The 12,424-nt window shown below is 40.6% G+C and overlaps 1 protein-coding gene across 1 annotated transcript; it reads left to right on the top strand.

Moving 5' to 3' along the window:
- Positions 1-4,178: 4,178 nt before the first annotated feature.
- LOC103696807 (50S ribosomal protein L3-1, chloroplastic) lies at positions 4,179-7,275 on the top strand. The gene is made up of 2 exons (XM_008778525.4): positions 4,179-4,889; positions 6,788-7,275. Exons 1-2 carry the CDS (start codon positions 4,286-4,288, stop codon positions 7,075-7,077), a joined length of 894 nt encoding a protein of 297 aa, XP_008776747.1. The 5' UTR covers positions 4,179-4,285; the 3' UTR covers positions 7,078-7,275.
- Positions 7,276-12,424: the final 5,149 nt, after the last annotated feature.

The raw sequence follows: 12,424 nt of genomic DNA on the forward strand, positions 1-12,424 counted from the left end.
CTGATCGTTCTTTGTGGTTGCATATCAGCTTTAGCACCGAATGACACTCCTCCAGCACAACCAAGCGGGACAAGTCGCCTATCAGACCATCCACCTGTCAAGTTGGGTTTTGAGGGGGAAACATATTAGCGCTAGAGAAAGGGCCTTTTTCTTTTGAGGTGTCTTTAGAGATTTAAGAGAGTTGAAGTCGGGATGAAACAATCACCATTCCATCAACCTAACCCAATAGGAGTATAATGACACCCGATCGAGTCCTCCACAATCTTCGACTCTGCAACCAGCTCCCGAGACGGTAATGACCAAGCAGTTTAATCTGGTCATCCAGAAAGTGTAGACTCTAATGGAGACATTTTAGGATATACAACGCTCGAACCTACAAACACCACTGTTAACCCCGTACTTGATTTTGATGAATACAAAACACTTAAGTATGTATCTTGGTATACTAAATAAATTTAATTAAGTGTTTCAAGAGAAACATCATAAGATTCATTATAGAAGATTTCAAGTAGTTTTGAAGTCAAATTGAAAAGATTATGGATTTCAAAATGCCTGGGAACAGTATTCGAGTTGACTTCTGAAAGGTCCAAGTCGACTCTGGCACAACAAATTATCAAATGGCACTCTTGGCACGCTCTCGAGTTGACTTACGCAGTCCTCGAGTCGACTCTCTCAGAGAAAGACATAACAACAATCTCAGATGAACAGTAGACGAGTCGACACACACAGTCCTTGAGTCGACTCTCTCAAAGAAAGACAGAACCGCAGTCTCAGATGAATAGTAGACGAGTCCACTCACGCAGTCCTCGAGTCGACTCTCTTAGAGAAAGACAGAAGAGCAATCTCAGATGAACAATAGACAAGTCGACTCACGCATTCCTCAAGTCGACTCTCTTAGAGAGCCACAGAAATATAGAAACCCGATTTTTGGAGATTCTGAGCTTGAGTCGACTCCTCAGCAAGCTCGAGTCGACTTCCGACTCAACCGAGCTGACTCAACGTCTGCAAGAACCGACTCAAAAACTGCTGGAAGGCGTAATAGTTAGTTTTGCAGAATGTCAGAACGGTACCAAAAGTTTTTCAACGGTTATTTTTTTGTGTTTAACGGCTAGGAGAGTATCCCCTCGTCCTCAGAAGCCATAAATACAAGGGCACTAACTTGGATTAATAACAAGGAAGAAAATAAAAGTGAGATCAAAGAAAAGCTCAACCACCACAAGTTCAAATCATTAAGAGAGCTACCAAAAATAGAGCCAAGAAGTGTGCATTCAAGGCATTCATTTCAGCAATCAACATCAAGTTCTTGGTTCTGAAAGTTGGCGAAGCTCCGTTGAATTCATTCAAAGCGCCATCAACCATTTATTGCTCATTTCCATTAGAGTTTGCACTTTTATTTTTCTGAGCAATAATTTATGTGTTCTAATCTCTTTACATAAATTCTCATAATAAGTTTCAAGTATTCAAACTTGGAGAGGTTTAATCCAAACCTAAATTGGATTGGGTAAAAGGTTTTAGTTGGTGAGCCTTTGAGAAGAAACCAACTGGGTTCGTTGTGATCCTGAAAAACAACGAGTTGGGTTGTGAACTCGGAAAACAACTACACTGTAATCAAGAAGGTTATAGTAGAATTCTCAAGAGTCTTGGAGAGTGGACGTAGGTACAGGGATAGCACCGAACCACTATAAATCCTTGGTGTTTGTGTGTGTGCATTGGTTATTTTGTTTACCGCATTTACATTACAATTGCTTACTTTAAACTGTTTTATTCCTCAGCACTTAAAAGTAAAATTTTAGAAAATCCAATTCACCCCCCTCTTGGGGTGTCTTCTGGGCAACAACCACCGTACCACCAAACCGCCAAGATGGCCTAACACAATACATTATTCATTACCCCGAGAACTCTCGCCGACACCGAGAAGACTCAAAAAATAGGATCCAACTTGAGAGAATCGAATTCTCCCAAGTCGGGAGAGGCTCTCCAAGAGAGAAAATAACCTCAATTGAAGGATCGAGGAGATGAATAGCAAACTTGAATCCCTAAGAGAAAGACAAGCCGACTAGGAAGAAGATTTGGAGATTACAACCAACCCACCATTCTCTAAGGCAACAATGGATGAATCATTGCTGAGAAGATTCAAGATGCTCCAATTTGAGGTGTATGATGGCACCTCAGACCCGATGGACCAACTAAAGAGTTTTAAGGCTCTCATATTGTTATAAGGAGCAACTAATGCAGTTTTGTACTAAGCTTTTCTAATAACTCTGAGGAAAGCAGCTCATCTCTAGTATTCTAATCTTCGATCATGGTCTATTTATTCTTTCGAACAACTCAGTTGCTAGATATTTTTTTTTGGTACAACGGCGGCTCACACCCTATGGGTGTGAATGCGGCCTACAAAATTAGAAAACAAAAGGCTACATAGGGGCTCCAGTGCAGATATGTGGTCCATCTAGATAAACCTTCTAAAGTGATGAAGAGCAAAGGAGGCAACCCAGTCAGCAGCACTGTTTGCCTTCCTATAAACATGCGTGGCCTGGTAGGAATCATACTCTCCTAGTAGGCTGCAGATGTCATGGAGCAGTGGCCTCTCCTCAGTTACTAATTCATGGATCACTTAGTGAGCAGTCAAAAGTAGATGAAGGACTGCCTTGGATCACTCGAAACTCCTTCCGAGCTGAGATGTACCACTAGCTAAGCTTGGTAGGATGCTCCTTGAGTATGTAGCATGCATATGGGTAGCATACCTATAGGGGCAAAATAGATAAAAAACTAATAATAATATACCACATGTTGGGAACCAACTAGGTGGACATTAATCAAAAACTATTGAAAAGTAGGAAAACAAAAGGAGGAAGAGGGAGCCTCAACCGAGCCTTTAGAGTCTTCTCATAAAGGCTAACTTGGGCGAGATAGCAGGCATGAGCCCTCTCCTCACCCCCAGGCAGCCTAAAGGGGAAGCTGGCCATAATATGATAGCCTACTGAAACCAATCTCAGTCGTTCAAGTTCATAATTCCCTCCTTAACGTCAGGACCGAAGGACTCTAGTCTGATGCTGCCAGAGCCATTGGAGCGCTAGGACGAAGCCGCTCAAGTCAACTGGCTGATGGAGAATCTACTTTCAAATGAAGCAACTATGGTAGCCAAAAGAGATGGAGAAGAAAGAAAAGAGAAGGAGCTAACCTATAGAGGTTTGCCGGAAAGAGTGATTGATGGAAGGATGCTAGAGAAAGGAAAAGGAAAAAAGAGCTAAAGAGGGGAAAAGCACTCACCAAGAGGAAAAAAACGCTTCAAGTTTTCAGCCTTTATATAGAGCTTCGGGCTGATCTTATTGCCTGTTAGATTATCCGTCTATCAACCTCCACATGTAAGCTCTCAGTATTCAGAGGTTGTGGGCTCTTATGGATCGATCCTCTTCAGAATCGTCAAAAGGATGATGCTTCGAAAATAGAACCAACTCTATAAAAATTGTGTGAGTCATTAAAAATATAATTTCCAAAAGCACCCAAGTCGAATCTAACAGCTTGAATTCAGGTTGGCTAGCTCACTCTTGAGTAATTTGACCATTTCCTTTGTCCAAGTTGAGCAAGCACAGGTCGGACTCAGAAGTAGGAGGCAAGCAATATGGCTTAGATTCGCCATCCCTAAAATCTCGCTTGACAACTCAACCCAGCAATCAGATGATGATACATGTCCAGCAAAATTGATGGTCAATCAAATCTCCAAACAATCAATATGATCAATTACAACTTGATGTGATGCCAATATGCTCGAAAAGAAATATTGTAACCGACTAGATCAACAAAAAAGAAAAATACCTAAGCATGGCCTACCTAAAAATAAATATTTTAACTACTCCGATTAGCATATATAGAAAGAGCTCAATTGCTCGTCTGTGAATCGTGCGATCCTAACTACATAGATTTGCATATTCTTCTCTATAAATCTAAGTATAGGACCCTCAGATATAAAAAGAAATCTGAATATCATACTCTCATATTTTTATCTCACTTTTATTTTATCTATTTTCTCTTAAAATTTTGCCAGATTTAAGCATCAAAGGATCCCAAAAGGATAGATTCCAACAATCACTTGACCATGCTCTGTAGTTGTAGATCATCTTCAGCATCCGTATGATATTTTTTAGCTGCAAGATAAATATTAATATAGAGAGAATGAGAGAGACCGGAAGAGGATAACGAAAGCCGCTGCCTCGGTCCTTGCTCTCGAAGGAGGATAACATTGATAGATAGAGGCGAGGGCACAGCTCTATAAGCACCGACAAGAATGGCGGTCTCGCCCTGCCCATTTTCCGCCGCCGCCGCCGCACCGTCGGCCATCGTGCCGATCCAAATTCCCCGCATCTCGGTCTCGCTTCTCGCTCGGCCGACCCTCGCTCACCTCTCCATCGTTTCCCCATCCTTCCTCGACTCATCCCTCTCGCTGAGGGCCGCAATCCCGAGAGAGGGCCGGGGTCGCAGTGGCGGCGGAAGGGCATCAAGGGTCACCGGGATGAGCATGGAGGCCGGGGTTGGGGTCATGGGGACGAAGCTGGGAATGATGAGCTTCTTCCAGCCCGACGGCACCGTCGTCCCCGTCACGGTCGTTGGCTTCCGCGAGGGCAACATCGTCACCCAGGTCAAGACCACCTCCACCGACGGCTACGACGCCGTCCAGATCGGCTACCGCCGCGTCCGCGACCGCAAGCTCACCCGCCCGGAGCTCGGCCACCTCCAGAAGGCCGGCGCCATCCCCATGCGCCACCTCCAGGAGTTCCGCCTCCAGTCCGTCGACAGCTTCGAGCCCGGCCAGCGCCTCGTCGTCGAGGACCTCTTCAAGGAGGGCGACCTCGTCGACGTCTCCGGCAAATCCATCGGCAAGGGATTTCAAGGTAAAACAAACAGCAGGTTAAATTAAACTATCTAAGGGATAGCTTGGCATCATACACTCATACCGAAAAATTCTTTCTTGGAAAATTTTTCGTTGATTGAGCAATCTAATCGGATGCTCTGATTATGGAGGATTGTTATTAGCTTTTGGGTGCTCTTGACTCTGGAAGAGCCTTTTGGATTAGGAAATGCGCAGGCATATCCAGATTTGTTTAGAAAGACACATGACCAAGAAAAGAAGTTGCAGCCTTCTAAGATTGAGTTGAAATGGATTGTCAGCTCTGTTCGTTAGTATCCAATCTGTTATTCGTGGAGGACATAATTAGATTCCAAGGGTGAGAGATTCCTCGAACATATCACAAGGTTGGAACAAAATAAATAAGGATGTGTTAGATAGGATTGGATTTAGAGGGATGAACTAGTTAGATGTCTCTCAGCCTTAAATAATCATTTATGCCACTAGGTAGTAAATCTCTAAATTATAGCTTTATTGGATGGTTGACTGCAAGATGAACGGAAATTGAAAATGTCAATCAAAACATTGTACGAAGAACAGGGATAGCATCGACACATACGAGAAATCATTAAGATATCCTTGACCAATGTTTGGCATTGTCAAAGATTATTTTCGGAAGAAGCGGATAATTTAGATAAAGGTTCAAGTGTTGGAAGAAAAGGGGGCCGACCACCAAAGAAGGCTCCAGTTAGTTAATTGTTTTGCAGGCTTTCTTTAGGCACCTACCATCTCGACGTATTGCAGAGTAGGACGCATGTCACCCAAAACTTTGCAGGTCTCATCCCGATTTGATCCCATTTAGATTGGGATCTTAAATTTAAGTTTCCACTGATCATGTACAAACTGGGTCAGGTCGGGTCGGCATATAAATCTAAGATTCCCAGGCATTTTTAGTTCAAGATTATTCCAAGTTGATGTAAGTCCAATACCATATATTTATACTATCATTATTTATGGGGTTAAATTTCTGGTGACTTCATGAAACTCAGATGCAGTACAAGGTTATCATCAAAACTGTGGCAACTTTGCAGGATTGGCTGAATATGAAGATTATTATGTATAATTGTATATCAGTAATTTGGTTTTATGAGTTCTCATCAGGCTGAACTAGAAAGGTTCAATACCCATCTTTTCATTTGTGGGGTTGATGAAGTTGGGTTCTCAGAAGTGATGATCACTAAATGATGGTGGGGAGCATTTTTCACAAACTGTGCTCCAACTCTCTCTAGTTCTCATTCCATTTATCGCTTTGAGCTGTGAACAAACAGAAATTATTCCTCTCTCCACTAAGTCGTGTTCTTTGCCTTAACTTCTCTTCATGCTTTTGTCTTCTGAGATTGGATTGCATTAAGGTACTAGGTAGAAATTGGATCTACTTTAGTACCACACTGGTTGAATCTCATAGCTGGTTTAGGTCTTAGCAATTGGTACTAGGTTTATCGGTGACCCGGCCATTTGCAGCCTCAGGGACAGGCTTTCTGAATATGTTTGTGTATCCTATGAAGTTTTGGTAAGGCGCAATGCTATGATTTGTGTGTTTTACTAAGTAAGTTGTTGCATATGCATTGATTTTGTTACTTAATAATGTGCACAACCAACAGTTCAGTCTTAGGATGTTTAAGTAGTTTATAGAGTCCAGCTGATTCTAGAGGCATCTTGATCTGGTGACATGAAGTTCCATTCCATATCTCTACATTACAAAGATGCATAATTTCTTATTCTTGTTATTTTTATGATTAGATCTTTCAGTTTAACCAAGTTTTAGATGCATGAGTTTATGTTTAACAAATTTAACAAACCCATTCAATCACAAGCAGGATGTGCTCATTGATGATGCAAGCAATATGTAATACTCTCCCTCATATCATCACTTAATCCTTGCAGGTGGAATCAAAAGGCACAATTTCCGACGTGGGCCAATGACTCATGGTTCTAAGAGTCACAGAGCCTTGGGTTCTATCGGTGCTGGAACCACTCCTGGTCGTGTGTTCAAGGGTAAAAAAATGCCTGGAAGGATGGGAAATGCCAAAACTAAGGTCCGAAAGTTGAAGATTGTCAAGATAGACAGTGAACTACGAGTCATCATGGTAAACGGAGCTGTGCCTGGAAAACCTGGAAATCTTCTTCGTATTACACCTGCCAAGATTGTTGGCAAAAACATACCCAAGAATTAGCATCTGTATACTTATCTGTAGGTTGTAAGTTTTTGTTTCTTGGAAGGTTATTGTTACCTTTTAGTTCAGTTGTTTTTCTGATTGCTTCTTTTTATGTTAGTCTTTACGTTGCATTAAGTATGGATATGAACAGGGGAATGTGCAGGCTCATAGGCCTCATTGTTTGCTTATAATTTGGATTTATATTTAACATGTGCATCTGTTGGTTCCGATCATAGAAATAAAGCTTTTCTTAGCATTTGTTTTAAAACTCAATGGCCTCAAGGACTTGCAGTCTTTTCTTGGGCAATAGACCGACTCATAAGAATGGCTAAATGTTGGTGGTTAATTGGTAATAACGGAATTTTGTTGCATTACTTCAATCTGTACTGCATTATGCCCATTGGCGTTCTGTATGTGTTTTGTTGTTTTTTTTACCCTTTTTTGGGTCTGTGCGTGTAGAAGTTTGGTAAGTTGTTCATCCAGGTGACATTGTTTACAACTTTGTGTCCTTGGTGGTGCATCAAGAAAACGCAACTGCTTTCTTCAATGAAAGCTAGCTCCCTTTGCCCTCATGGTAAATGCCTGTGCTGCCCAGGTGCCACTTATCTCCGGCAATATGCATTTCTGGTTCATTCTGTGAATATATTTATGGCAAGTTGGGGTTGTGTGATCATTGTGATATTGAATTATTATGGCGATTTCATAAAATATGAACTTTCCACTGACCACCAGCGCGTTTTTAAGTTGCAAACGATGGATAGCTAATGAGTTCTTTTTATCCTTTCTTGTCTGGAGTGCATGCTTCTAACTGTTGCAGATCGTGCCTGTCAGGGAAAAATGTTGTCTGGATTTTGACTTTTGAATAATTGCCCAAATGAACACAGAAATTAGCAGCATATGTGTTTGATAATATGATTGATTCCGATGATTTGCCTACATTACTGGCACAAATCTCCCTGCTTTCTATTTGCATGATCTCAGGTCTGTTTCTTGGTCCGTGATTTTAGCCATCAGCTGGGGTAAGTATATCCGTGGGGGAGCACCCCGTTTTCTATTTGAATCTTAAAAGAGTATCAGCAATCAAGAATTCCAGCCACAAGTTTATGCATGATTTTTTTTCCCCCCAACAATGTGAAGAACGTGCATCAAAATGCACTATGACACATTGCAAACATTTTGATTCCTGTCTTCACATGAATTCTTATATAAAATTACATAAGTTCTCAGTGAATGAAGCCCTTAAGATTAACCTTTAATTTGTTCGACAGAATGACTATTTAAGTGTGTGCTTCCACCCGCTGACTGGCTCTGCTTCAGGTTCATCCATACCTGACTTTGAAACTAGCCTCTTGACAGTAATCTTAACAACACCCTGGCGAACTCCAATATCAGATACATACCGGCCAAAGCAGTACATGACCCTAGCTAGCACCGCCAACCCACTAGAAACGAACAGGGGATGGTGCTATGGCCGTGCTAGCAGCGGAAAGGATGTTGCACTTCGTCCCACGCTGACAGAGTTCACAATGAGCAGACCTATCTTGCAATATATTGCAAAGTCCTTGCAGTTGTTCACCATGCCACAAACCCAATCCGAAATTGAGTCCAGCCCAATCCCATCACATCCTCAATCCTCTCAAGCACGACTCACACCCAATTGAGCCAATTCCACGCCCAATTGACCATCTTCTCTCGTCCCTAACCTAGCCATCAGCCAAGGAAGAAATCCTAGCCTAGCTAGCTGCCATAGGGGGAGAGAGGGAGAGAGAGAGAGAGAGAGAGAGAGAGAGAGAGAGAGAAAATGGAGGAGTTGCTGCCATCTTCCCCAATGCTGGCCTCCTTCCCATCCGCCGCTGCGTCAAATTATCGAGGAGATATTTGGCACGATGAAGGACAGCATCAGGTGGGTCTGAAGCAGCAAGCGAGTAGCCCGCACCTCGAGCTTTGGCAGTGCAGAAAGCTGGGGATCTAGACTGAGCAATGGAAAAGGTAGAGATTGCCTTAAGCGAGAAAGCAATCAAGGACATGAATACTCCATGCAGCTTGCTCTGATCACCACATCTCTCGCAGACAGTTTCCAAACTAAATGGACAGGACCTGAAAAGAATTTGGTCTAAGACAGTTCCTGTACCAATCTCTTGCCTGGTGCTCTTGTGAAGTGAATGACCATGACATCTCCCACATATATCCCTAGGAGAAGATAAAGAAGTGGCACTTAATACCTTGTAGAGTTTCAGAATGATAATTGATGTTCCGCACAAAAATAATATGCAGTATCTTGTCCTTTTAGTTGATTATGCGCATGGAGCAAACAAGGATAATTTTCATGATCATGAGAACATAAAATCATGCCACTTAGCAGCTACAAACATATAACAATCTTAAGAAGTTAAAACTTTTCGACAAGCAAAAAACTTAACCAAGCTTTTCAATGCAAAATTGGGAAGGGAAAAAACTGAAACAACATATGGCATTGGTAGGCACATCTAATGAATATGTCATGGAAAATATTTGAGAAATTTATTTCTTGGAAGGCCATGATAAGACATCCAAGAAGGACCCTCCAAATAGGGATCCTACTCACAACAGATGGGATGTTGAACCAAGGTTTTGGCTCCATGCCAGCTGGCACATACTGTTTAGGGTCGATTTGAGAACCAGCATTGGGTCAGCATGGCATCCAATGAATCATTTCTAAAATTTTCAAGTAAAAGGACCTTTCTTTTATTTCATCATGGAACAACATATCTCGTGCCGGTGGTGCTTGAATCATTGCGTTCAACAGCCAGGTTGCAGAACTTACATGAGTTGGCTCCCTCTTCTGGTGTATCAAGAAATGTTCTCAAAGCATGAAAATATGATTTCTTGATTTTCCAATAGATAAATTTCTAAATTTTGGATGAGGTGGTGCCTTATGTTTCGTTCAGATTTTAATCTATAAGGTGCGCATAACAAAAATTAAAACTAGGAATTCTCAGCCAAAGGACGAAATGCATAAACAGAATATATTCATAAATCAGTCAAACACGTGCTATATGAACTGTCTAGCAGTAAATATTTGGTTGAACATGTTGCCAAACGGCATGATAAGCAAGAAACTGGTTAAATTGATTTGAATGTCAGATTTTCTCTCTTTCTTTCTTTTTTCTAAGAAAAAGAACTTAAAAGAAACAGTAAAGGTAACAATTGAGTATGCACAATGTAATAGCAGTGCCAGCATGGTACGACTATAATGTACTTGGTGTCTAGGAGAGAATCAATTCCATAAAATCATATTATTTTTATTGGTAGATGATGCTAAGCTAATCAGAAAAAATATAAAAGATGATAAGGGGACATACCAAGGAAAGGAGGCAACTCACCCTGGAATAACCAATCACTAAATTTAGCGGTCGGTCAACAAATATGTAGAACATTAACATGACCTTCTAGAAATATGTCCAACTTCATACTCCATGAGAACCGGACACTTGTAGCCCTTCAGAACTTTCACAGAATAATGGATAACCTTAGTCACCTTCCGCAACCAGCTATGACAAATATGCTCTAATTTCTTAAAATTGTTGCGAAGAGCCCTTATTCCTCATTGCATTAGGCTAGTCACAGATGGAGCAGAATATAGCCAAGAGCAACTTACAACAGCTCCGGGAATCAACCATCCGCCACTGTGTTTAAAAGTGTGTATTCTATTATTAGCTATTTCTTCCTATCAAACCTGTTAAATGGTTCAGGAATGTGGTCTACATGCTACATATTGAGAATGGAAAAAAATGTGTTCAGAACATAGCACATGAAGATGAAAGATAGGGTCATACACCTATGGCTATTGTGCTTAACCTCATAATTTTCAATAGAACACCCAACAGTATTAATTCTTGTTGGTGTTAAGTAAGAGAATGGAGTAAAGCCCATGGTGAACATGCAGCTTGTTTTAGTCTATTAGAATTGGGAACACTAAAATAGACGGGCAATAGCGAAAGATTGAATATAATAACATTAATACTGATGAGAAAAACCAATCCAGGATACTTTCAAATATTCCAGCAGACCAATTGACAATAGTTCAAATTTCAAAAGTTTGGAAATTTTGAATTATATAACGACTCTCTCAAGCCTCAACTATGCAATTTTTACGAGAGCGTTCATAGAATTTAGATGGAAGCACGATAAAAATCATAGAAATATATTATGCACTACCACTTCATAATAAGTTCGTTTTTGGGAGAAGAATGAGTACAAGCAATAGAGAAGCCAATCTAAGCAAGCAAATGCAAAGAAAGAAAAAACGAAGGTAATGTGATAGCAAATTTGCAACTGATAAAACGGGGGACAATGTTTATAAAGAAAGAAGTAGGCTGTGCAAGCTTGGCTCCAGAGAAATTCCAACATGTGGTTGGAAAATGGGCTTTGGTATGAGTTGGACCTACATGCGAAAAATGGAATTCTAGTGAAGTTTATGGACTGCAAATGGTGGGAATTAATTCATTTGAAAGTTGAAGTGTCCTTTTTCCTTCAAAAAGCTGCAAAACAGGTTAGGGTTCTAATGGAAATAATGGTACATGAGATCCAAGCCATCACTTGAACATTTGTTTTGAAGGGAATTTTTTAAGAGATGGCCTTACCAAAGCACATGTCAATGCACACAGTCTCCATACTCTCAACCATGCACTAAGATGGAAAAGTGTCCTTCCGCACTAAGATAGCATTATGTTCTTAGTCATTATGCCAACTTTCAGGGGGGAAAGTGAAGGAATTCAATGTCCTTATTGCTTGAAATGGAGAATCACTGTAGGCCCAAAAATTATCATGGTCAATGAGCAACAGCATTATTGGGCATAGAATTGAGACCACAATAAAAGGAAAACAGAAATTCTGGTAGCTTGCATCTCTCAAAACAAGAAAACCAATATTGCCTATTCTCCAATGATGATTTGACAAACAGTTGAGTTAAGGGATTTATTATAAATTATGAATGACTTTGAATTAGATCTCCACAATTTGATTTCTTTCCTTGAAGTCTATAATGACTGGAATTTCCTAATTGAGCATAAAATGTGCCGTTGCACAGAGAACCTTTTTTTCTGTAGTTATGCCAATTATATAATCTCACACCTACACCGAAGACAAATTGATACAAAAATGATGATGGGCATACCATAAAAACTGATTGTTTCGAAATCATAGAAAAATCAACTCAAAATCCTAAACTATATTGACTTTGGAAACCTACTTCAGCATGATGTTCTAGTCAGTTCTCCCTCAACAGAAAAATTGATAAAACAGATATTAATACTGACAATTTAATAATAAAATTTAAAATTGGTATCCCAATAATATATAATCTAGATTATAATATAAATATCAC

The sequence above is a fragment of the Phoenix dactylifera genome, unplaced genomic scaffold, assembly GCF_009389715.1.
Source record: "Phoenix dactylifera cultivar Barhee BC4 unplaced genomic scaffold, palm_55x_up_171113_PBpolish2nd_filt_p 001068F, whole genome shotgun sequence".
Taxonomy (NCBI): Eukaryota; Viridiplantae; Streptophyta; class Magnoliopsida; order Arecales; family Arecaceae; genus Phoenix; species Phoenix dactylifera.

Excerpts from the sequence above, each read along its gene's own strand:
- LOC103696807 (XM_008778525.4), top strand. The coding sequence starts at position 4,286 with ATGGCGGTCTCGCCCTGCCCATTTTCCGCCGCCGCCGCCGCACCGTCG. Across the intron at positions 4,890-6,787 it reads CATCGGCAAGGGATTTCAAG|GTGGAATCAAAAGGCACAAT; the intron begins GTAAAACAAACA and ends TAATCCTTGCAG.